The sequence below is a fragment of a genome, unplaced genomic scaffold (assembly GCF_019419815.1).
Source record: "Pyrus x bretschneideri cultivar Hongxiangsu unplaced genomic scaffold, Pyrus_bretschneideri_v1 Contig121, whole genome shotgun sequence".
Classification (NCBI taxonomy): Eukaryota; Viridiplantae; Streptophyta; class Magnoliopsida; order Rosales; family Rosaceae; genus Pyrus; species Pyrus x bretschneideri.
The window spans coordinates 543111-570733 of record NW_025999415.1 but is presented as its reverse complement, the minus strand read 5'-3'; the positions used below and the strand labels follow the sequence as shown (position 1 = coordinate 570733).

Genomic DNA, 27623 nt, shown 5'->3' with positions numbered 1-27623 from the left:
TTTATTTTAGAATCTAAAGCCTGATTGGGAGCTACTACGAGTGGCTTGCTTGTCAATTTCTTCAAAACTTGAAGAAATTGATTTTCCTCGCCGTCTATGGTCCTAATTCCACTTACTCCATTTGCACAATGATGAGAACGGCACTCTTCAGACTGAAATCAAGGTCCTCATGGCATGAGGGTGGGCGATTGCATGGATTACTCCATGGGATTTTGTTCAGTCATGTGTCAAAAAGCTAGACAAAGAACGTTGTACTCAAGAAACATTGAGGAAAAAATGTGTTTTTTTATTGATAAATGAGTGTTTCAGATTAATACAGTACATGATTATTTGTTTACATTTTATTATTTTATATATTGAGACCAGAGTTAATATAGTTTATGACTCTAAAAATTGATGGTGTGGAATTGACAGAGATATAGTGAGCTACAGGTCATCAGTTGTAGTTTGTGCTACAGTCATAACTGCTCCCAGAATATTCAATTCCCCTTAACAACAGATATTGATAGGCATTAAGAAACAGAACATTAAATATTCCTAAACTAGGACTTACCACTTTTAACAAGAGAAAATGATCCGAATTAAACTGCAGTTTGTTACGATCTAATTTGAGAGTAGTTATGACTTATATTAATGTCTGTCAATTCCATACCGTCAATTTTATAGTCATAAACTGTATTAACTATGGTCTCAATATATAAAATAATAAAATGTAAACAAATAATCATGTGTTAATCTGAAACACTCATTTATCAATAAATAAATTAAATATTATACCTTTCATGATTGAGACACATTTTTCCCTCAATGTTTCTTCAGGACAACCTTCTTTGTCTAGCTTTTTGACACATGCCTGAACAAAGTCACATGGAGTAATCCATTCGATCACCCACCCTAATGCCATGAGGACCTTGATTTCAGGCTGGAGAGTGCCGTTCTCATTATTGTGCATGATAGAGTCAGCGGAATTAGGCTACCACAGACAGCGAGGAAAATCAATTTCTTCAAGTTTTGAAGAAATTGACAAGCAAGCTAGTCGTAGTAGCTCCTAGTCAGACTTTAGATTCTAAAATAAACAATAAAAAATCTAATCAAATTTTGAAAACAATATATTTCTTACACAAAATAGTAAAAAGGAAAAGAAATATTACCGGATCAGAATTCGAACACAAATAGTTGTCTCCTTCAGTCTGCTCTTGGCTTGCATGTGCAAAATTGCACAAAACCCATTTGTCTTTTGTACGGGAATTGGAAAAGGACGCAGAATTTGGGAAAAGCATATAAACGCAAATTTTACCTCAATGCTTTTGTTACGATCTCCTTTGAGCACTTCCAGAAGATTTAAATCTTCCTTCGCTTCCTCTTTCAATATTAGATTGCGAAGATGCAAATCTTGCAAAAAAAGAAAACCGACTGATGGTTTGCATTCAATTAGTCCAAGAAGCCAAAAAATCAAAATCTAATGCAGTAAAATGTTCATGTTAAAGGTTTACCAAACACATGCTCATCAGGATCTACATCTGACTTTTCTTTCTTTAGCTCCAACGGGGCTATCCCTGTCCCAAAAAAATCCAAGGTCAAGTCTCAGATGGGATGACACAGTGATTACTTCTAATCTCAGATATCGATGAGTTACAACCCCAGCCAAGAACATAAATAACATCCGCTATCCCCGATTTCATAAATGATTGCACACTACAGAAACGTAAAGAGTAATAAGCCTGTCTGTGTGTGGCAATGGTATTTTCAAAATGCCTCTCTTAGTCAAATAAAAGATACAACTTTTGTATTAATGTGTGCTCATCTTCTAACCACCACCACCCAACCCAACACACACACAACACATTGTATTCATGTATCATGTATGCACCCATATTTTAAAGACTTCAAAATCCTATTAAAATGTTCAATTAAGTATACCTTGCCTCAAAATCAAAGCAAAACCTGGTTGGAAAAAGAGTTAATCCTTTAATGAGTTCCAGAAAGAGAATACCTTGTCTTGTATCCTCCATCTCCATCTCCGTCACTTGTTCATCATTAATTCTTTTCAAATGGAAGCACATTCACAGGGTAAACCTTCTGCAGAAAAAACCAAAACATTTCATGAACACTTCACTTATGTATGAAACATATCAATGGAACAAGCCAAAATTCAGGAGCTTTGCACGAGGAGAGGAAGCTGACCTTCTCAGATTGATAATCTAAGCACAAGCATGCTTTGCAATTGCAATTTCTATGGCATACTGGACAAGACTCAGCAATAGCATCCTCTGACGTAAAAGGGTACCTATACAATACTGTAGAATAAATATTTTAAAAAAAACTAATGCGAAGAGAATGTTGGTACAGTTTCTCTCTTTGGCATACTGAACAAGCCAAAATACTGTACAACTGGGTTCCGTCAGTTCAGAATGTTGGTATAGTCGGTATTCCCCGTTGTCTAATGGAACGCAACATGCGCAGCTGATAGTCCTACCACCGACAGAACTGTCTGAGAGACCCAAGAAGTAGTGTATCCCGTCACAAGGAGAAGATGTAGTCAATCGGAAATGTAAGCGTTGCTGAAAGTTTGGCCATAACGAGCGAACTTGCTGGGAACTTTTTGCAATCCCTCATACCACATGAATCTTCTAATGTCATGATAATTTTTTATTAAAGTTATTTTTACGTATAAATGGTCTTTACTTCCAACCGTCACTCTCACCTTATATTATTAGACGGCAATATCATTTAGGATATTTGGTTCCTTGATTGTAGGGATGTAAATCATGTATGATCTCTTAGAGTTGACTTCCTAGAATAGATGACTTTGCTTTGTATAAATCTTGTATCTCTGTACAGATTATGATAATAAGAAAACATATCGAGTATTCCCCAGTATCAACAACACAGCCCTAGCATTCTACAAGCCTTAGCCGTTCCATATTTCAACATGGTATTAGAGCACCGTTTCTGGTGACTCTGAATACCCAACCGCTTCAGCAACATCAACAAAACACAACAATCCTCACCATGGGAGAACCAACAGCAAACCAAAAACCAACAGAGATGTCCATTGATATCTCAAACCCCTTTTCTTTACACTCCTCCGATCAACCTGGGAACATCTTAGTTTCCAAAACACTTCAAGGAGACAACTACAATACCTGGAGTCATGCAATTCAAATAAGCTTGAGTGCGAAAAACAAACTTGGATTGGTTGATGGCATCATCGATCCTCCACCAGAAACTGTAAACAGTTTGCATCATGGCACAGATGCAATGACATGGTCCTTGCTTGGATCTTAAACTCTGTACACGACAATATCGTGAGCAGCGTTTCCTATTACACCTCAGCAGCAGATGTATAGGCGGACCTACGAGATCGCTTCTCACAAGGAAATGATACACGCATTTATCAGATCAAACGAGAAATTGTTGAACACAGGCAAGAACAACAATCTACCTCGGCCTACTATACCAAGTTGAAGGCACTATGGGATGAATTGTCGTCCTATCATGAACCCCCGACTGCACCTGCGGAGGATTGAAGAAGATCAGCGATCGAGACGAGAAAGAAAGAGTGATGCAATTCCTTATGGGATTAAATGAGTCATATGCTGCAGTACGTGGACAAATACTACTGATGCAGCCACTTCCTAACACTCGAAAGACATACTCTCTTGTCCTTCAACAAGAGAAACAAGTGGAGGTATCTCTCAATCGTAATAATGTTAATCTACATGCCATGAACGTAACCAATGATAGAGAACCTGCGGTGCAAACTTTTCAGACATCTAAGGGAAACACACCCCTTCAGTGTACGTATTGTGATCAGAAATATCACACTGTGGACAAGTGTTTTTACTTGAATGGTTTTCCACCTGGCCACAAATACCATGGGAAATCCGTGAAACCTCCCAACAAGAGGAAGCCTGCTGTTAACCAAGTTAAGGTGGAAGCCGAAGCCATCAAAGGTGCTAAACCACGACACAAGGCAACAACTAGTGATGGTCCAAAATTTACCACGGAGGAATACAATTAAATAATGGCGATGCTTAAGAAGACCAATCTCGATGGTAATACACAACACTTTGCAAATGCTATAGGTATAATTGTTGGAAGGTTAACCCAAATTTCAGTTACAAGGAAGAGTCATAAATCAGGGATAAGAAAGGATAGAAGTTCTAGAGTTGTGATGTTTGGAATTTCTGGAGTTAATCATGATTTCTCTAGATGTTTCAATGTTCAAAGAACCTTATAATTACCTAAATAAATGATGATGTATTGTAGTGGCTATTAAAGCCATGTAGTGTAATGAGTTTTGAGTGTGAGAAAAAGAAATCAGAAATTAGAAGAGTCTTTTCAAGTTTTAAAAACCTCTCCGCTCTCCTACATTTCTCTATCCCTCTTCCTCCTACAAATTGGTACCAGAGCCGTGTTGAAGTTTTGTCAATATGGCGAATGCAAATGCAAATGGTCACAACTGGGCTTCACTAGTTCCTCAATTTGGTGGTGATAATTACGACTACTGGAGCAACAATATGAAGGTGTTGTTGAAGGCTTTGGAGCTATGGAATATTGTTGAAGCAGGCTACGAAGAGACGGATAACGAAGCTGCGTTAACTCCAGCACAGATGAATACTTTGAGGGAAAACCGAAAGAAGGACAACAAGGCACTCTTCCACATCTATCAAACCATTGAGATGCAAATATATGAAAGAGTTGCAAAAGCCGAGAATGCAAAGCAAGCATGGGATATGATCGAGAATGCCTACAGAGGTAAGGAGAAGGTAAAGAAGGTTCGTTTGCAATCTTTAAGGAAAGAATTTGAAAAGTTGGAGATGAAAGAAGTTGAGACAATCAAAGACTACTTTATCAGAGTTACCTCAGTCGTTAATCAAATGGCTTCAAATGGGGAGATTCTCGAAGATGCAAGAATTGTTGAGAAAATTCTCCGTAGCTTACCGGCGAAATTCGATTATGTTGTGGCTGCCATCGAAGAGTCAAATGATATTTCAACTTTTTCTATGGAAGAGGTACAAGGAAAATTGGAGGCACATGAGATCAAAATTAATTTGAGAAATCCTCCTACTACTCAACCGGATCAAGCACTTAAGTCTCAAGTTGCAACTACGGGAGGCAATAGCAATCAAGCTTCGAGCCCTAATCAAAGCTTCGGACGTGGAAGAGGTGGAAGAGGCGGACGAGGTAGAGGAAGATATTTGAATGGCAGAGGCACTAATTCTTATGGCAATGAACGAGGCTCATCAAACAACTCCAATAACGAAGGTGAAAGAAATTTCAATTCATACCGAGGAAGAGGACGTGGCATTCCAGAATGCTACTACTGCAACAAACCTAGGCACAAGATCAGAGAATGTCGGCTCAAAAAGGCAGATGATGAAAAACAATATGGAGCAGGCTATATGCATCAAACCAACTCTAGAGATGGTGATTATAAAGAAACTTTATTGCTTGCATGTCATGGAGATCAAATGAATTATGTGTGGTATTTAGATAGTGGAGCTAGCAAGCATATGACAGGTAACAAAAACCTTTTTTCTGCCCTCTATAAGTTTGATCGTGGTCAAGTGAGAATTGGTGATGATAGAGCCTATAAAATTGAGGGAATTGGTGAGGTGTCTTTCAAATCAAAATCTGGAACAATTGAGAAGGTTTCTGAAGTATATTATGTTCCTAGTTTGAAGAGTAATTTATTGAGTATGGGCCATCTGTTGAGGAAGGGTTATGATATTCGCCTCCGTGGTGATTTTTGTGTTCTAAAAAAGGAGGATAAATTTGTTGCCAAGGTTGGACTTGCTGCAAATAACTTGTTTCCTTTGAAGCTCCAAACAACAAAACTATCTTGTTTTATGAGTGCTGAAAAAGAAGTCTCTAAGTTATGGCATGATAGATATGGCCATTTAAATTATGGAAGTTTGAAGTTGCTGTCAAACAAAAGAATGGTACATGGGCTACCTCAAATTGATCCAGTAGATGGCGTTTGTGAAAATTGTCAATTTGTTAAGCAACATAGAAGTTCATTTCCTCCAGAGTCCTCTTGGCGAGCAAAAAAGCCGTTGGAGCTTATTCATTCTGACTTGTGTGGTCCACTGCCAGTAGCATCTTTTGGAGGTAATCTATATTTCATTACATTTATTGATGATTTCTCAAGAAAAGTTTGGGTCTACTTCCTCAAAGAAAAATCTGAAGCATTTCAAGGCTTTAAAGATTTCAAGGCCGAAGTTGAAAAGTTTGTAGGCTTTCAAATCAAAAGTTTGAGGACAGATCGTGGTGGAGAGTATCTCTCCAATGAATTTCAAAAATATTGCAAAGATCATGGAATAAAGCACCAGTTGATAGCCCGATATACACCGCAACAAAATGGTGTGAGCGAAAGAAAGAACCGGACAATCATGGAGATGGTGAGATGCATGCTCAAGAAGAAAAGATTGCAGCAAGAACTTTGGGCAGAAGTTGTTTCCTGTGCTGCATATTTAATCAACAGATCACCAACAAAGAGTTTGAAGGATTGCACACCTCATGAAGCATGGTATGGAGTGAAGCCGAGAGTGCAACATTTGAAGATTTTCGGTTGTGTTGCCTATTCCCATGTTCCAAAGGAGTTGAGAAACAAGCTCGACAATAAGGCAGAAAAGTGCATTTTCATTGGATATAGTGAAAGGAGCAAGGCCTACAAGTTGTCCAATCCGAAGACCAAAAAGTTCTTGATCAGCCGTGATGTCCACTTTGATGAAAATGCTTCCTTTGAAGATGAAAATGGTCCAGCAAAGCTGCCTATTATGCAAGAAGAAGATGATACTTATCAATCAGAAATTGCTCCTCAATCTCCAAGAGCTACATCAAGTGATGACGACTCGCCTCCAAGAAAGTTTAGAAGTATACGAGATCTTTATGACTCCTCAGAGCAAGTAGATTTGGAGGATAATACTATATTCTTTGCCTTCTTTGCTGGAAAGGATCCAATTTCATTTAATGAAGCATGTGAGGAAGAAAAATGGAAGCAAGCCATGGATGAAGAAATAAAGGCTATTGAGAAGAATGGGACTTGGGAGCTCACAAATCTGCCAACACACAAGAATCCTATTGGTGTTAAATGGGTATATAAGACAAAGAAAAATGCAGATGGGTCCATTAACAAGTACAAGGTGAGACTTGTTGCAAAGGGTTATAAGCAAAAGGAAGGTGAAGATTATACTGAAATTTTTGCTCCTGTTTCCAGACTTGATACTATTCGATTGATCATCTCACTTGCTGCACAAAACAATTGGGAAATTTTTCAAATGGATGTAAAGTCTGCGTTCTTGAATGGCATCCTTCAAGAAGAAGTTTATTTGGAGCAGCCACCTGGATATGTGAAGAAAGGAGAGGAAAATAAAGTTTACAAGCTTAAGAAGGCGTTATATGGGCTCAAGCAATCACCACGTGTATGGTACAGTCGTATTAATTCATACTTCGAGAAGCATGGTTTTCAGAAGTGTCCGTATGAACATACCCTTTATGTCAAAAGCACCTCACAAGGAAGTTTCATGGTTGTAAGTCTTTATGTGGATGATCTTATCTTTACCGGAAATGATTTGGAGTTATTGAATGGTTTTAAGCTCTCTATGATTGAAGAATTTGAGATGATAGATTTGGGCAAGCTGCATCACTTTCTTAGTATTGAAGTTTCTCAATCTAAGAAAGGCATTTTCATTTCTCAAGAGAGTTATGCAAAAGAAGTTTTGAAGAAATTTGGGATGGAGAATGCAAACCCAGTAGTGACACCATGCATTACAAGCCTAAAGCTAAGCAAAGATGATGAAGGGAGACCTATTGATTCCACCAAGTTTCGCAGTTTGGTGGGTAATTTGATGTACTTAACGGCCACAAGACCAGACATCATGTATGCAGTAAGTCTGGTGAGCAGGTTTATGGAAAAGCCACATTCAAATCATTGGGAAGCTGCAAAAAAAATTTTGCGATACATCAAAGGAACCTTTGATTATGGCATTTTTTATGAAGCAAATGTTTGAGTGAAACTTATTGGCTATACTGACAGTGATTTAGCTGGAAGTATTGATGATTGCAAAAGCACTTCAGGTTATGTCTTTAGTTTGGGAAGTGGCGTGATTTCATGGAATTCGAGGAAGCAACCAATTGTTGCCCTCTCTACAATGGAAGCAGAGTACATAGCTGCCTCTTTTGCAAGATGTCATACAGTTTGGCTACTTGGCATTTTAGAGAGTCTGATGCATAAACAAAAGGGTCCAACCACTTTGTTCTGTGACAATAGCTCAACAATTTCAGTCTCAAAAGATCCTGTTCTACATGGGAGAACAAAGCACATCTGCATCCGCTTTTATTTCCTAAGGGAGCTTGTTAGTGAGGGAATTATATAACTAAAGTATTGCAAAACAGATGAACAGATGGCAGACGTGTTCACAAAACCGCTTGGTGGACAAGTGTTCAAGCGAGATGTTGCAAGACTAGGAATCAAAAGCAAATTTGGTTTAAGGGAGGCAATGTTGGAAGGTTAACCCAAATTTCAGTTACAAGGAAGAGTCATAAATCAGGGATAAGAAAGGATAGAAGTTCTAGAGTTGTGATGTTTGGAATTTCTGGAGTTAATCATGATTTCTCTAGATGTTTCAATGTTCAAAGAACCTTATAATTACCTAAATAAATGATGATGTATTGTAGTGGCTATAAAAGCCATGTAGTGTAATGAGTATTGAGTGTGAGAAAAAGAAATCAGAAATTAGAAGTCTTTTCAAGTTTTAAAAACCTCTCCGCTCTCCTACATTTCTCTATCCCTCTTCCTCCTACAATAATCACACCCTCTTCAAATATGTCAGCAGTTTCTTCATAGAAAACATTATATTGGATTATTGATAGTGGGGCAACGGATCACATATCCCCCTCATCACACTTGCTCGACAAGAAATCCTTGTCCATGTTCAAGTCCGTTCAGATGCCTAATGGAAGGCAAGCGACCATTGAATCCATTGGTTCCATACGAGTTAATCCTCATATTAAACTTGATGACATGCTACATGTACCCAAATTTCGGGTTTATTTATTATTTGTTAGCAAGCTTACTGAGGCACTAAGATGCATAGCGATTTTCTTTCCGAATTTTTGTGTGATACAGGACATGGATACGAGGAGGACGATTGGCTTGGGCAAGCAATATAATGGACTCTATTACTTGGCGCCAGAACAAAACCCTAGCCTCATCCACAATGTTAGCCGTCATTCCAACCTTTGGCACCAATGTTTAGGTCATCCCTCCATCGGTCCTCTTCAAGTTTTGACCAAGCAAGTTCCAACGATCATGGTTGATTCCAGTCATTCATGTGACGTTTGTCCCCTTGCAAAACAAACCCGTTTATCTTTTCCTTCAAGTTTTATTTCTTTTACCGCACCTTTTGATTTGATACATTGTGATATTTGGGGACCTCATTGAGTCAATTCCCATTCAGGGGCTCTATATTTTTTAACCATTGTTGATGATTATTCTCGTTACACTTGGATACATCTTATGCGTTTTAAATCTGAAACACAAGGGTTGTTATGTTTGTTCATTGCTTAGGCGCACACACAATTTAATTGTATGATCAAAATGATACGGGCTAACAATGTGGGTGAATTCACTTCATTGCGTTTTTTTTTTTTTTTTTTTTCTAACAAAGGCATTATTTTCCAGACTTCTTGTCCAACAACACCCCAACAAAATCGGATTGTTGAGCGGAAACATCATCATCTCTTGAATGTTGGTCGAGCACTCCATTTCCAAGCAAATTTGCCACTGATTTTTTTGGGGGAAAGCATACAAACTACCTGTTAATTAATCGTTTACCCACACCACTTCTCTCTCACAAAACACCATATGAACTTTTACATCATCATCTTCCAGATTTTTCCCACCTACGAGTCTTTGGTTGTTTATGTTATGCCACAAATCTCCATCCCACTCACAAATTTGATCAACATGCCAAGCGGTGCATCTTTGTTGGTTATCCTTTAGGTCAAAAAGGTTACCGTGTTTATGATCTTGCCACTCATAAATTCTTTTCATCCCGTGATGTTGTTTTTCATGAAACTGCCTTCCCCTATATTACTCACCAACCTGATAATCAACCTGATACCTTAGTATTACCCCTACCCCACTAACCTGACACTTTCCCCTATATTACTCACGATACCACTGCACCTCATGACCATCCACCTAACCAACAACCTGCACCTTTATCCAATATACCAACTCCACTGCCCACGCCTCTTCCATCACAACCCGTGAGTTCTATTTCCACACCAACACTAATGCCACAATCTACAGATAACTCTACCTCTTCACCAACTCAATCTCCCTCCCACGACACCTCTACCAACACCAATCTTTCCCCCACCAACATACCCCCAACAGCCACAAACATAAGTCCTCCACCACCTGCCCCTCGTCATTTTGGACGCGTCTCCAAGCCTTCCTTAAGGCTTCAAGGGTTATATCATGTCCAAAACCCAAACGCCTCATCCTCATCTATGTCAGGTATTCACTATCCTTTATCTCACTATGTTTCTTATGCTAACCTCTCTCCTTCGCATCGCTCATTTGCTTGTGCTACTACCACATCCTTTGAGCAGGTTAATAGTGATCCCAACTGGAGGGCTGCAATGGACGTTGAACTTCTTGCTCTTGACCAACAAAACACATGGACCCTCATTGGCCTTCCTCCCGGCCATCGCACCATCGGTTGCAAATGGATCTACAAGATCAAGTACAACTTTGATGGTACTGTCGAGTGCTACAAAGCTCACCTCGTTGCCAAAGGTTTTACATAGCGGGAAGGTATCGATTACAAAGAAACCTTTGCTCCCGTTGCAAAATTAATCACAGTGCGCTACTTCCTCACTATTGCCTCCGTACGCAATTGGTCTCTTCATCAACTGGACATCCAAAATGCCTTTCTTCATGGTGATCTATGTGAAGAAGTCTATATGCACCTGCCTCCTGGTCTTCGTTGACAGGGGGAGAAAAGTGTTTGTCGACTCAACAAGTTCCTATACGGACTCAAGCAAGCTTTACACACCTGGTTCCATAAATTTCCACCACCATCCACCAAGCCGGCTACCAACAATCTAAGGCGGATTACTCTCTATTTACTAAGGTGCGTGGGCACTCATTTACCGATTTACTCACTTGTGTCGATGACATGATCATCACAGGTAACGATGAGGTGGCCATCCACGATCTTAAGCATTTTCTTCACACCCATTTTCGAATCAAGGACCTTGGACACTTAAAATATTTCCTTGGCGTGGAGGTAGCTCGGTCCTCTCAAGGGATTTCAATCTCCCAACGAAAATACACACTTGACATTCTTGATGAGGCCAGCTTACTGGGTGCAAAACCTGCAAAATTTCCCATGGAAGAAAACTTGAAATTATCTCCAACGGAAGGACAGCTTCTCCGCAATGCTTCGCAATATAAAAGACTTGTTGGGAAACTTATTGATCTCACAATCACTAGGCCAGAGATTTCGTATTCAATTCATATCCTCAATCAGTTTATGCAACAACCAAGAAAGCCTCATCTTGACGTGGTTCACCGTCTTTTATGTTACTTGAAGGGGGCGCCTGGACAAGGCCTTCTTTTTCCCTCAAATGGAAGTTTAATATTGAGAGGTTATTGTGATGCTAACTGGGCTCGATGCCCAATCACATGAAGATCCGTTACGGGTTATTGCATATTTCTCGGAGGTGCACTAGTGTCGTGGAAAACCAAGAAACAGTCTACTGTCTCAAGATCCTCGGCCAAAGCCGAGTATCGTTCTATGGCTTCAGCCACATGTGAACTTACATGGATGAAGTTTTTATTAGCTGACTTGCGTGTTGATCACCATGGACCGGCCAAATTATACTGTGATAACCAAGTTGCTCTCCATATAGCAGCTAACTCAGTTTTTCATGAGCGTACTAAGCATATAGAAATCGATTGTCATGTTGTTCATGACCGGATTCAATCTGGGGTTATTACGACTGCCTATATCCCTACTGGACAGCAACTAGCCGACATTTTCACTAAACGATTAGGGCAAGCTGCATTTCAATCTCTTCTTGGCAAGATGGGTGTTCTTGACATTCACACTCCACCTTGAGGGGGAGTATTAGACGACAATATCATTTAGGATATTTGGTTCCTTGATTGTAGGGATGTAAATCATGTTTTGATCTCTTAGAGTTGACTTCCTAGAATAGATGACTTTGCTTTGTATAAATCTTGTATCTCCGTACAGATTATGATAATAAGAAAGCATATTGAGTATTCCCCAGTATCAACAACACAGCCCTAGCATTCTACAAGCCTTAGTCGTTCTATATTTCAACATATATATGTGGTCGTTGTGGATTATATTCTAGTTGTATCCATTATGTGAATAGCATGCGGTAAATGCGTCTTATAAATGCCAGAATCAGCTCATTGGCCAATCTATAGTTTCGTGCATATCATGTGCATATAGTGTATATATCATGTGCATGTAGTGCACATGGTGTGCATATCATGTGCATGTCGTGTCCATACAATGTATATATATAGTGCGTATTTACATATTTGATACTTTTCACATTAAGGTAGTTTAGGACATGATAAACACTCAAGATAATAAGGATACATGGTTCTCATGTTTATTATCATATAACAGTTAGTAAATACATTGCTTAACATATAACTAAACATTACAAATCAACCATACACTACGACGTCAAATTTATTCTACCATAGCTGTTAAGCATAATCCTCTACTAACGACTATCGATACCAAACTTTAGTAAACGATTCGACCCTTTCACTACTATAGCATCCCATTCTAGTTTATGCGGTTCCTGATGTTGGAGGCACCGAGGCATGCCTTGAATACAATTCGAAAACGGCTATTATGCTTTGGAATAATAAAGGTTATGTATTTTAATTATTTAGGAATTTGTTAAGTTATTTTGAGAGTTGTAAGGACGTTATGGAAACTTAAGGTCTATTAATTTGTAAATCCTTATCAATATTGTACTAGAAAGCCATGAAGAGAGACTTAACGGAATTAAATTATACTTTGCTTTGTGCAATTGAAGTGAGTGGCTTGGTCGTGTGAGCGAATCCACGATTAGCAACGTCGAGCAAGCTGTGTTGCCCCTGGTTGAGTGAATCACATGTTATCTATCCTTTGTCTCTTCGAGGCCCTTGGTTTTTTCTTGCATCAGTTCCTTTCCCTTCGCTACGCGACGAAAATCATCAAACCCCTTGTTGCGTTACTCCTCCATTTCGGTCTTTCACTCCTAGGAATGCTCGTACGACTCAATATCGCCACGACACTTCTATGACATTTCAAAATTTAGGAATGGAATCCTTTCTACAGGTGTATCAGCCTTCCATCTTCTGTTTGCTTACACAGTAGAGCGTTTCGTTGGCTTTGCATTAATGATTTATGAATGAAAACCTAAAAACAAATGTTTCAAATCATGAGATTATTTTGTGGAATGGGCTCAAACGATTGGTTAGCACTGTATTAAGTTACTAACTAGTCATTGCTTGAGCGCTCCTGTATAAACTTTAACCAAGCAAAAACAAAAAGTACCAAATTTTATCAGCAACCCCTCAGAAAGAGAGAGAAATCCTTTATGAATCAAAGTATAAAAACCTTTGCTACTTTATAATACTGTGTATCTAATTAAGAACAAGGGAAGAACTTGACCATGCAACAAGAAAAATTAATAGAGAAGAACGAAATAAAAGAAGCTGAGTCATTAGAAGAGAGTGAAGAAAGACAAAAGGTCACTCATAAAAAGTGAAGGGTATTTGGTGGAAATTGCAGAAAGAAATCGCTGTGCGGCAGCTGTTTTTAGCAAAAGCCTAAAAAAAGGCAGATGAGTATACAAGAATATTCAGACGACGCCCAACCGGCTGTCGCCCGTGTAACCAACACAGAGAAAAAAAAAATTGCAATTTGCATACTGACAAATGCATTCAGCGTACAACCACATCGCAATCAGATTTTATGGTCTAACAATTCCCATTTTCCCAACGCTTGTGCTTCCATCTCGAATCACTTACAAAAAAAAGTCAACAAAATCATGAATGATTCAAATTCAAATCCGTTGTGCTGAGTAGAATTGCTTATACGGTTCACAAAAACTGAAATAGAACCAGCGAATATTCACCCCTTCATCCAGAATTTCCACTCCATAAAATGACTCCCCGTTATGATCATGCCTGCGACAAAAAAAATATAAGACACCGCATGGACAAGTCAAATGTAAAAAGAGCCGATGAATCATAATAACAACAATAATGCCAAATGTTCGACAAATCCTACTGCTAAACTTGATCTGGAGCTTCAACTTCAGTGTCTAACATACCAAGAGACACGCAACTAATGGGGGAATCAAGGCACGCCCAAGCTTATGCAATAACAAAACCTAAACCGAAAACAACAGAAAAATAACTGAGAATTCAGGCCCTTGTGGAGCAATTAAAACAGCCGCTTCTAAGTAAATGTAGCCCCATAGCAGCAATACAATATGTAACAATCGACTATAATGAAGATTACCACAAATTCATTAATCATAGGAAATCAGAATCAGTTATGCATACTCATGAGCATGAGGATCAGGAGCAGTTTTCACTACTAAGCAATTCTTGCAATAAAATATTTATGTATAACCCTACATTACTGAAGATGAGGTATTATATTCTAAGATGAGAGACTGGACTACGTCCCATGATGGGTCATCCATAACTAGGTATCAAAATCAAAGCAAATATCATTCGTCCTCGCCGTCCATGTCAATCAATTATCGAACCTAAGATATGTCACTTAATTACATAAAAGTTTTATTCCTTAACTAGTAACACAACTGTAAGCGATTTTATTTCTCTAATGATGGAAATACCTCAAACTGTTTTCTAGATTACACATGACTGTCCCATCTTTCAACATAAACAAGATGCATTAATAACGAGCAAAGTGAAACAGGACACCGACACAAAAAAAAAAAAAATAATAATAATAATAATAATAATAATAATGGGGCTCCAATCGCATTTATGGATCTAGATTTCTAGGGATTTAAGAAGGATAGCAAAGAGACGGGTGCCTGGGATGGCAGAAAAGCCCATTTCTGAGGACAACGATGGTGGTAAAAGCACCATTTTCAGATCTCATGCTCATGAAACAGGACTGGGAAACTTTGGGAGAATGAGAACGGCTGAAAGAGTGAAGCCAGTTGCCTTCTACTCGGGTAATTCATTTTGGGTTTGAAAAATAGAATAAACCGGAAGTAAGTATTTGTACTTAGTGCATGTCATTGTCAATCCAAAGAAAAATTGTACAAATGAAACATGATACCTGAGCCTTGTCATGCTTCTTAAAGTATACATGATCCAGAGCTTTTTTCGCTGTAATTCTCTTCCCGGGATTATATGTGAGCATTTGCTGCATTGTCCACAGAGCAATAAACTATTAGACTCGGAGCATAATTGAGAAAGAGATGCACAATTTAAAGCAATCACAGAACAACCAGCAACAATCAAATATGGCAAATTCAAGTGATAAGATGAACTAGTAGTTTTCCTTCAGGAAAAGCACTCATTTAAAAGCTAAAAGGATACAAATACATTGTCTTATAGGAAAGATTCCAGCCAAGTGGAAGCTTCATCAACCTACATATTAAAAAAAACAATACAAGAAAGAACAAACCTTGCTAAATGACATCTGCCCAACTAGACCTGGCATTTTCAACCCGACCCGTTAACCCAACCCGATCCGATCCGTTAAAATTAGTTTTCGGGTGGGCGATAAACAGGTCAGGTGGTTAACGGGTCAACCCATTAATCACCCGTTAAATAACGGGTCATTTGGGATGAACCTGCAAAACCCGTTAATCACCCGTTTATTGAGGACTTTTGTGTAATTTCAATAGTCTTAATAGAAACCCTCAGACCTCAGTCCATCTCCACTCTCACCGGCCACCCCACAAATCAACAAACAAACAGCTAAAACCCATAAACGGGTCTCGCGCACACCGTGCTCCTTCCCTTCTAGCGCCGGACCTCCGGTTATCTCCCTTATCATCTTCTTGCAACTTCTCTTTTGTCCCTCCTCAAGATTGCTCCTGGTAATGCTCTCTCTCTCTCTCTCTCTCTCTCTCTCTCTCTCTCTCTAAAATATGGTTTTTTGTTGTTTTGGATCCGATTTCTTATGTTTTTGTTTCGGGGTTCTTCTGAAAGTGTGGATCCGGTTTTGTTTCATGCTGCTTTCGTTGTCTCTTTTTTGTGGGTGTTCAAAATTAAAATTGCTTCATGGGTTTGATGGTTGGAATGAATTTAGGGTTGGAATTGTTTGCAAAATTGTGGGTCTTCGATTGTTTTCTGAAATGGGGTTGTGTGAAATTGGACTACTAGGATTAGGTAGATGGTTACAATGTAGTTTAGAAAGATTAGTTCTTTTCATACTTGTGAATGTACTCTCAGGATTCACAACATAACAAAATGAAGACTTGCTGCCACTAGATACTGCCAAAATGAAGACTATTTTCATACTTGTGAAGGACTCACGATCCTTCAAATTCAAAAGGAAGATAGCTGACACTTAATGAATAAAAGAAAGAAAAAAATGGTTCACAAACTATACTTTGTTATTTCACAATTATTGTCCTCTTTTACATATATCTATATATAGTTTACTTGCCATCAATTTTGAGACGTTTTTCAAAGGAGAAATCTTGAGAGCCCTACTTTCTCACCAATTTCCTGAACATCAATTTGAGTTTGGAGTTTATACTCCCTCAAAGTGAACTGCCTATAAGTTGATGGTTCATTACCGCAGTTTCGGACCACACACTTTCATTTTGAAGACCATTTTAAAAATGGTTGGCAGCAAGTCTTCATTAGTTTTTTCTCTTATTACTTGTGAATGTAATAAGAACTTGAAATTTAAGAAAACTATGAAAATAGTCTTATAAATATAGCTAATAGCCTAATCCCCAATCACAGGTTTTTGAATGGCATGCTTCGGGTCAAAAGAACACTCTAAAGAGAAACGTAAAACCGAAGGAAATAGGGATCATCCACCACAACAAGAGAGATTCATCCTGCTTTTTATTAAGTTAACTGTTAACTAACATGCTACTCTGCATTTTCGTTGTCTCAACTTCCTTGGCATCTGATGCATCTTATGCTTGTGGTTAGTGCAGATGGATATTGATGAAGAGAACACTGAGGTTATGGAAATGTCAACAGTCAATCTAAGTGATACGCAAGGTACAACAAGTGCACCAAGTCCTTCAAAGAGAAAGGCTAAAGGTATACGAGTAGGTAAGATACGTCAAAAGAGATCCCGGGTTTGGACTTTGTATTTTCCACAATAAAGTGAAAACTTGTTTTGTTTGCCTATGAATTCACTACTTCCAGCATCCTTGTTTATTTGAATTTGCTGTATTGGGTTGAGTTTAATTGTGTTTTGTGGGTGTGTTGCAGATTTTTGGGTCTTCAATATGCAAATTCTTCCTTGAAGTAGCGATGTAATTGGGCGGTACATCTTGGTGATGTTGAATAGGGCATAAGATGTTAGACTGTTAGTTAATTACTTGATTTGGAAAACCCTTACAGAGTTTTATTAATTAGTTGATTTGGAAGATTTTTGGGTGTTCGATTGCCCCATGGCGTATAGCTATGCTTCACATTTTGTAAAACCCTTATGGAGTTTTATTAATTAGTTGATTTGGAAGATTGTAGTCTGATACATATACATATACATATATATATATATATATTGTTAGATTGTTAGTTAATATTTGTAATTTTGGGTAAAAAATGTGTAACTTGTATTGGAATGCAAAATGTTAAAAATAAAAAAATAAAAAAAAACAAAAAAAATAAAAATTGTTAACGGGTGAAACGGATGAAACGGGTGACTTATTAGGTTTAACAGGTTGGGTTCGGGTGACCCGTTAGCTTAATGGGTTGGGTTCGGATGACCCGTTAAATTAACGGATCAGGTTGAATCCGACCCAAACCCAATAAACCCAACCCGTTTACAAGTCTACGCCCAACTTCATCATCATCACCGTAAGTTGACCTTCTTTCTTTCTAAATACTTAACCACTGACTAAACACATGAGCAATACGTAAGCCTGTTGTAAAATTTGTTAAAGTCCCACATCGATGGGGTGAAAAGAAATCAAGGGGTTTAAATAGTATTACCCCACTCTAACTAATACCGAGATTTTTTGTGGTAAAACCCCACACCTAACGGATTAGGTAGGTGGTAAAGGTGGGGACAGTATCAGTGTTATTAGAGTGGAGCGGGTCGGATGATCCAAAAATTTCAACAGGGTATCAAAGCCCACGGTGCCGGCCCGTGCAAGCCAATGGGCTTGTCACCCGTAAGGAAACAAGTCTGAACTCTTAATATAGAGATGACCGCTAAGTTCCATTGAAAACAAGTGGGCTCAACGGGAGCCGACCTTTGAGTTTCAATTACCGATGTGGATCTCCACATGTGAACCACTAAATGAGATTACACGTGAGGGGGAGTGTCAAAGTCCCACATCGGTGGGGTAAAAAGAAACCAAGGGGTTTAAATAGTATTACCCCACTTTAACTAATATCGAGGCCTTTTGTGGTAAAATCTCACACCTAACGGATTGGGCAGATAGTAAAGGTGGGGACAGTATCAGTATCGTTAGAGTGGGACGGACCAGGCGATTCAAAAATTTCAACAAAATCCTCCTCAATATGTATTGAAATGAATGGTACACGTGATATTCATGAGCGAAAGCAACAAGGGAACTACATTTTATCAGAGACTACTGAAGTGTGAAAAATGCCATCAAAATGTGTACTTGATTGAATGATGACAAACACTAAATACTAGAAGAAATAAAGCTTACAGACAGGAGGTCCAATCCATCCATATCCAAAGAAGGAACAGCGGCTCGCAAAGAAGTTAATCGAAATTCCTCGGATGTGCATGTAAACACGTATTTACTGTAGCAAATAACAAGAGAAAATAAATTTGTACTAATGAACTTGTAGGGTTACAATTTCTGATTACAAGTTTTTTCTCATTCGATCTCCAAAAGATGTGTAGATGTGTAAGTATTAAGACGTGTCATTCTTAATGACTTGTCTGATTTTGATGAATCACATCCGTGTGTACGATTTATGAGGCATGTGTCGAAACTTTAATGTGTTGGTAAACATTTATTTCACCGAATATGAGATACATGGTGGGTTTATCCTTCCCCACCTCCATTACCGGCACAGCATTGTCAAAACGCACGATGTGCGGGTGTGGATTGACCCTCCGCAAAAGAGTAACCTCGCAAATGATTTCAGGATGCAGCCCAACGATACCATCCATGTCTGGTTCAATTTTCTTGATGGCAACGAAGTCCTCTGTGCCATTGACCTTGGCTTTGAAAACTATTCCGTAAGCTCCATTGCCGATGGTTTCCCAATCACCGCTAGAGCCGTAAGCCTTCATTTTCGCACTTCCCAACTGCGAAGCTTTTCTGTCTCTCTCTCGCTCCCTTCCTTTTCCTTTTTTCTGTTCCCACGAAGTGAGCGCTCCCGGTTTGGCACTCAATTGGGCTTCCCCGAAATTATATGTTTATTCGGCATTCGGCCCACCTCTCATTGGCCATTAAGGCAAGTTTTATTTATCTTATTTATTTATTATGATAGGCTCTCTCAATTCAAATGATCATCAAGGGCACACTGTAATCCGAATGCAACATCATGATATTCCACCAATTAATGATTTTTTTGAAGTTGAAGTATTTATCAATTAAACGCTTTTGTTTATCTTCTCAAATCTCTAGATTTTCTTTTCTTCATTTCTCTCCAATTTCTAAGTAAAAAATAACTAAAACTGAACCGGATCAAATCAAAATAAATCGAGCCAAATTAACTATATCCATAACCGTCCCTAAACCTAGTGGGTATGGTTATTGATAACTGTTAACCAATGGGTATATGGTTAATTTTCATGGTTATGGGACGGAAGTAACCACAAAAACCAACCATATCCATAACCACAAATTAACCATTATTGAGTATTATCAATAACCATACCCACTGAGTAACAGATTTCCCATCATTTAACGGTTATGTCCATCTTCGTCAATTTCAAAAATATATTTGTTCAACTGACACATTATAATATAATAAATACTAATTTCATCACTACAATATAATAAATACATTGATGATGATGTCTTATGTTTGAACTCTCCTATAAGCACCATTGAATTCTCATTAGTTTTGATTCAAAACTTTTGAACTTTCTCACAAAATGCAACTTTCATAATTCTCAAAGTAATGAGTTTCAGTGAATATATATATATATATATATATATATATATATATTATTGTAACATAATATGTATTATTCGGGTCAGATTCGGAAAAGGATATGAATTGAAAACCTTTATAACCATAACCGAATAATATTTCCGATTTTTCCCCATATCCGAAATATAACCAAATTTTCATCCCCCAATCCGTTACATTCGGACGATTATTCATGATTATCGGGTTTAACAGTTTGAATTGCCATCCTTAGGCCAGTCTAAAGGTAAAACAGATCGCTCTCCTTGCAGTTGCCCTCGGAGTTCATTTTCATACCGTCCTCACAAAACGGGCACCACATGTTAAAGCCACTGATCCTCTATGGAAGCAATTCACCAATCCCTTTGCAAATTCTCTGTGGAAACAATTGAATAAGCTATTCGCATTGCAGATGATGATGTAACTGGATGCTCAGCTGAAAACATTACAGAGGTGATGCAATGGACATTTTTCCCCTTTTGGTTCTCAGATCTTCTCTGATGACAGTGCTTGAAACATAGGAAGTGGTGGGAAGGCAGCACGGCTTCAGACAGACTTTACAGACATTGCCATAGCTCTATACAGACTTCATACAAACTATACAAGCACATTATAAATAACTTGAAGTTTAAGCCTGGCTTGCTGATTCTCTTCACTACCATCAATAAACAAATAACTTGCTTGAGTGAGATTTGCTCATAGAAGGGGAAAAATTTACGGCAAGAGGAAGAAGAGCAACAACTCGAACAATTTATGCAGTAAACTGCTGTTGAAACAATAGTCCATGCATTGATACCATGCCACAATTTCCTCTACCCTGTAATGCAAATTTCAGCTAATGAAAAAGCTAGAGGAAGCTCGGTGAAATTTTGAACTACAACCAACATATGATACACTTGTAAAACAAGAGTCCAACGCATACAACATATACTTGGTGTAATTGACTCCATGTTACTTCTAGAAACGTACTACACATGAGCACCTTCTCTCTAGCCTATATATTGCCATTTGAACTTTTCTCAGTGGAAATAAACATGGTCTCAAATGCATGAGCATGATTGATAAACTTCATTCCCCAGCCAAAAATGCTATGCATCACCAAAGAAATTGGGGGTCTGCATATCAAAAACCCCCCAGTGTAATTTGAATCTCTCATTGGGTGATCAACCCAACTGAAGATAACCAACCTCTATTGTTGAGTGTAGTATAATTCAAATAAGTTTCAACGTTTATTTCCCAACCTCTCCATATCATATTACATAAAGAAAGAAACAATGGTTTCTACAATCCAATTACACATTGCCACCTAGGTTAGGACAAAGAAAATTAGGAATGTATGGCAATAGCATCCTCCTATCATCCGATAGAATAATGCAAGAATCATCAACACTAGACATCCAAAGTTTTGCAGAACTAGCCAGGAGGGGCTTACACAGAAGATGCATGTATATGAGGGCATTAACGTTCAATGGAGGAGAAGCATAAAGCAAGAATTAAAAACACAAACTGCAAGTAAGGAATTCATAAATCAAAGGGACTCTTCACAGAGTTCCAAGTTTCAATTAAAGATGGAAACTGAAATGTAATTCTGAAATCTGAATCTAGCTGCATAACTGAAATATAATTCTGATTTCCATGTCAATTATTCAGATCGAATATACCTCAAGTTTGCATAAGTAAAGAAGCTCATGTCCTATCAAAAGCAAGTACTGGAGGAGCTTAGTTGACTTCACTATATATTAACTGCCATGTGGGGATCCACCCAAGATGAGCTCTTCCAATTCATCAATGACGGCATCATAACAGAAATGATATTGCTCCGGTTTCTGGACCATGCCATCTCACTGAGACCTGAATGTGGTTATTGTTTTTACTAAATCTAAAGCAGAAATGTCCCCCAAAAGAATTCTTTGCAATGTATCATGAATGGTGCAGTACGTTCCAGTTCTCCCAACACCTGCGCTGCAGTGCACCACTATTGGGCCGCATTCGGATATGGCGAGTGCAACCTGATACATTACTCTTTTCAAAATTCCACGAACCGCAAATGTGTCTTTGGGAACTCCATGGTCGGGCCATTGAGGATACTGAATATGCAAAACAGACATGGGCGGTGAAGGTTCCTTCGAGTTTGAGTCTGATGACTTATTAATCTTCTTCTTCACCTCCAAAAGGCGCAATACTAGTGAATCCGAATTACCATCTCCAAATTCACCAACTCCTCTTATCCACTTAGTGGCTACACATATATTCCCAAAGTCTCTACTACTAACGCCGTCGTTGTCATCGGCCTGAAAATAATCTCCACATTTGTTATCATCCAAGTCAGTAAGCATGACAATTACAGAGCAACGGTTCTGGATGACCATCTCCCAGAAAGCTTCAAAGGTGTGTGAAAGTGGACCTTGTGTTACAATAAAACAAGAGGAGGAAGATGGTGTTGCAATGAAGCTGGCATTGATGTAGTCCCCCGCCGTACAAGAGTTAAGAACAACCCTATTTTCGTCGAACGCTACGTATTCATCATACCGGTTTTTGCAGAAATTGAGAGTGTTGAGAGCCACAGTGCAACGCTTCTCCGCCTCAGATTGTGTTATATAAATGGCATCTAACTGATCCCACTCTCGGTTGATCTGCTCAGGCATCCGGAGCTTGTCTTTGAAGAATTTAAGAGCAAAGGCACAGTTTTCATGCTGTTGGGGGGTAAGGGCGACTCTGGTTGAACAAGCATTGGCCAACAAGTCCTCCAAGGAAGGGATGGTGGCCAGTTTCATGGATTTTGGGCGTTTGATGCCCTTCTCCTCCAGCATCTCCCTCCTCCTCCTCTTGGTCTCCTCCTCCGGGTTCAGCATCTTTCAATAGTTGAAGAGGACAAACAGCCCAAATCACAGCTTAGGGTTTTCTTTTTGCAGTAAAATTTGAATTGTGAATGAATTTCAAGCTTCTTCGGACTAGAAAAAAATTAGAAGCCCACTAGCCCAGCCTAGAACACTACTAATTAGAATGTAGGACTCAGAATCTGCTGCAAAGCTTCTTATTAGCCAACCTGCAACACCAAAAAGTGCCATAGATAGCGCCACGACCTAGCTTTCCTGCTTTTTAATGCAGTGAGAAGAAGGCCAAATGACAACACCAAAGCAAACATTCCATTTGCAAACCTCTATGAAGGTATAAACTGTAGTAAACTAGTATCTTCTCTTTCTGGTAAGCCAAACTCCTCCACAAGTCCCTACAAAATCAAATTGCCCCTCTTCCAAGTTTTCATTTTTCCTGTTTGTGATATTGGAGTGTCAATAGCACCAGTAGCCGGTAGACTATTTTGTTTTTAGTTTTGAGTTTTTGGTTTGAAATAAAGAGAGAATACAAGAAAGACAGGATGGGATGAATAAGGATTGAAGAAGGGTGGTGGGAAGAATGTGAAACAAGTGTATCTAGAATGGAACCCAACATGAAGTAAAAACTCCTAAAATAGAAGGAATTTGAAGTATGCGTTCTTTTTCTCGAATGACAAACAATATTCTATTTTAATTTAAACTAAAAAAAAAGAGAGTTTGAATCTAGCACGTAATGGGTTGAAGAAGAATGCCATATCCTAACCTAAGTCAATTCACAACTAATTAGTTCGATACAAAATTCACATGCCAGCCAATACCTATTATAAAAAGAGTATAATTTTTTTTTTTTCTAGGAAATAAACTTTATTAAGATAAAAAGAATCCCGAGAACAAGGAAAGCATACAGCCAAAACAGTATAATATTAATTTTTTTTCTTTTTTGGTGAATAGGTAAATCTATTACCAACAAGAAGATATTACACACAAACAAAACACATGAATAGGTAAATCTATTTGATTTTGATCTCATTGAGTTTGAATTTGAGCTTGAGGCCTTTGACTTTGACTTCATCTAATTCAAACAAAATAATAAGAATTCATTTAAGATTTTTAGTCACCCTGCAGTGGTGCTGATGTCTTTCCTAGATACCGAACCGATATGCAAGTCCCGATTCCCAAACCGAAGTTTTCGGGAATCCCAAATTCAATACCGATCCCAAACCAAATTTTCGGGAATCCCAAAATAGTTTCAGGATTTCGGGACAATCGGGAATCCCAATCTAAACCTATCAAGTACAATATGTCTTTTGACCAAGTATGTTGCATCTCAGTTTAATCCACTAGATTACCATTTAGTATATATTCATTTCTCACCGGTTTTGACACAGATGCAGCCACTTGAATTCATTTAATTCTCCTAACCTCTACAAAGCATCACTAACATTACTCATAAATGTTCGACTACTAGAAAAATTGTATACGTACTATGTATCAGATCTAGCCAATTAGAGAACACTCAGACTGTCAGACATATCAAACACCCAAAGAACAAGAACTACCACCACACATCAAACTGCATACCAGAAGCTTGATACAAATAGAACTGAAAACAAAAATATTAGACACATCATACATGTGAAACACATCCAGGACAAAATCATTTGAAGAGAGAAATACTGCTTAAAGAAAGAAACATGTACAAATACAGAAGCAAAATGGAAACCTGAAATTTAGCAACAGTATCCGCAGCAAGCTCAGTAGCTTCTTTGTACTTCATTTGGGCAAAAAATTCTTGAAAACGCTGGACACCCCGTAAAAATCATGTAGGAACATCAGAAATTAAAGTAGAGAGGACCAAAGACATTCAATATCATATAACCAATAGGACCAAAGAAGTTACAGTCAATTTGATTATGGCAACAGATTTAAAATGTTGATCATTCTTCATTCGAAAAGGCATGAATCATGATACAATGATCAACATAACACTAGAGCCCCTCTGTTGCTCCAGCCTATCTTGTAATTTTTATATTCTTCAACATATATTGCAGGCTGTTCTAATATGTAATGTCACATTCATAATATAGTGGGATAAAATCATAAAATGGTAACCTTCATCCAGAAACATTCAACATAATAATCACTATCTCATTAATAAGTACACAGACTGCAATAGTTTTTTGCAACTATGGCCAATGCCTAACACTAGCTACAGTCATATGCATCAGATCAGATTCAAAATGAAGAAAGAAGAAAATAGGTTGCGTTAAGCAATACAGTCAGATTACCACAAGGTTCTCTGTGTGTGCATGCGAGCACGTGTGTGTGTGTGAGTGAGAGAGAGAGAGAGAGAGCATAACAGATATAAGAAAAGGTCCTCACGTTTCGTTGTCAACAATAATGTAGGTAAATGTTGAAATACCCTCCTCAGAAACCTGAAAATAAGACAGGTTGAGTTCAAAAAAATGATAGCCGAGAGAGACTGAGAAGGAGAGCGGCGCCGGTGGCCGTGATTCGTGTAGGAAGGCTCCTCCACTGTGAGGGATGAGAAGTCGAGAGAGACTGAGAGAGATCAGAGAGATGATAGTTGAGAGATATGTGACTCAGGTGAGTCACTTGTGTAGCCGGATTCGAAAACGAAGAGACAAATCGGCAAGACGTTTTCTAGTGAGGCGAGGGTTTCAGTCTTGGGCGAGCCGCGAGAGAGAGGGTGACTCAGAGTGTCGTGAGAGACGGAGACAGAGTGTACTCAGTGTAGGTTTGATTTCTATTCAACGGTTGAGATTAGATCTCCACCGAATTCGACGGTTGTTACAATTTCAAATATATATTTAAAAATTAAAATTTTTTTTTATCGGTTCGGTTCGAAATTACCGAAAAAACGAAAACTTGAGACTGATTCCCATACCGAAAATTTCGGTTTGGTTCGGTATTTGGTACCGAACGTTTTGGGATTTTCGGTTTGGTATTTTTTTAATTCGGTTTCGGGAATTTTTCAGTTTGGTTTGGGATATTCAGTATTTTATTTTCGAATTTTAAGACACTAAAACAAGTATTCAGAGGGAGATGGCTGGCAACACTCAAGTGATACTAACCATAGGAGCCACTTCCAGAAAAATGGATCTCAGTTTATCAGGACCACACAAATTTGTCCAATCAAAACCAATTTGAACGGATAAATACAACGGAAAATTAAAACAGACATGTGAGACTAACCTTTTGGAATCGAGGTGGGGATCTGGTATGTGTTGTCGAGACTCAAAACAACAAGAAGAAGCTCGCGAGTCGCTAGTCACCGCTGGGAAGGAGATACTGAGAGTGATCGAAGATCGAGAGAGAGAGAGAGAGAGAGAGAGAGAGAGAGAGTTGAGTACGCGGAGGCTATATGGGACTGCGAAGTGCCAACTGGGAACTGGGAATTGGGAGAGAAAGACGATAGTTTAGGGTTACGCTAGGGGAAAACGACGCCGTTTTCACTATTAGGATTATTAATTAATAATTATTGTATATTGGTGGGTACTTGGTCGTTTTTATTTAATAATTACTGTTTTTAATGAGTTGTTGTCATTTATCGTATAGTTCAGTATTTTTTGAATAGACCTTTTATGCAAAGGGATTTTCATTTTTTTAAAAAGAATGAGAATTATGTGTGGAGCTCACTCCATATCGAATTTCAACGATCCAAACTGTTTATTTTGTAAGTCTCATTTCATAAATCATTATTACAAAGATTCAATTCAATTCGAAACTATTTGCCTATTTAATTATCAAGATAAAATTTCATTATTTCTTATATAACAAATTATTCATTAATTTATTTTAACAACATTTTTTATTTGGCTAATACTTTGCAAAGATGATCTATCAGATGCAACTTGAAAAATACACGGTTCGGATCATTAAAGTTTGATGTGATATGGACTCCAAAACTAATCCCCATTTTATAAAATTAAAAAGTTAAATTAAAAAAAAAAAAAAAAAAAAAGGGGATTCCTTCCCTTAAAGGTTTCCCTCGTTTGAATATGAGGATTCTTTCCGAATCCACTTTGTGGGGATCTTAGGGATCTCCACATCTTAATCATTCATCGTATATTGTGCGGTTAGTTTTTGTCAGATACTATTTGTATTTAATTTTAAATAAAAAAAAAAGTCAAATGATTTCTGATCACACAAAACACAATAAATGGTTAAGATGTGAGGATTCCCACAATTTGGATCTGGATGGAATCCAAATCCCTCCTTTGAGTCATTTCCTACCTTTTGTTTCCCCTGCCCATTGCTGGCTAATATACATACGGTGATCAAAAAGGGCTGAAGATTCTTCAAGTAAACTATATTGAAATGCGAGACCATTAGAGAAGAACAATAAATATGATTTATATCGTTGTGCCCTTCAAGTTGAAAGGGAGTTATTAATGTTG

General features: G+C 38.3%; 1 protein-coding gene across 3 annotated transcripts; it reads right to left on the bottom strand.

The window, feature by feature from the left end:
* Window positions 1-1218: 1218 nt before the first annotated feature.
* On the bottom strand, window positions 1219-26295 carry LOC103953100 (protein-tyrosine-phosphatase PTP1-like). 3 transcript variants are annotated; one of them, XM_048578523.1, is made up of 5 exons: window positions 25585-26295; window positions 22299-25003; window positions 1494-1548; window positions 1346-1392; window positions 1219-1293 (listed from the first exon to the last, which is right to left on the bottom strand). In XM_048578523.1, the coding sequence occupies exons 2-3, from the start codon at window positions 23218-23220 to the stop codon at window positions 1508-1510; spliced, it is 963 nt and encodes a 320-aa protein (XP_048434480.1). In that variant the 5' UTR covers window positions 23221-25003; window positions 25585-26295; the 3' UTR covers window positions 1219-1293; window positions 1346-1392; window positions 1494-1507. The 3 variants fall into 3 exon arrangements, with proteins under 3 accessions (XP_048434480.1, XP_048434479.1, XP_048434478.1); XM_048578522.1 differs by lacking the exons at window positions 1219-1293; window positions 1346-1392 and having other exon boundaries at window positions 1400-1548; XM_048578521.1 differs by lacking the exons at window positions 1219-1293; window positions 1346-1392; window positions 1494-1548 and adding an exon at window positions 20451-21185 and having other exon boundaries at window positions 22030-25003.
* Window positions 26296-27623: the final 1328 nt, after the last annotated feature.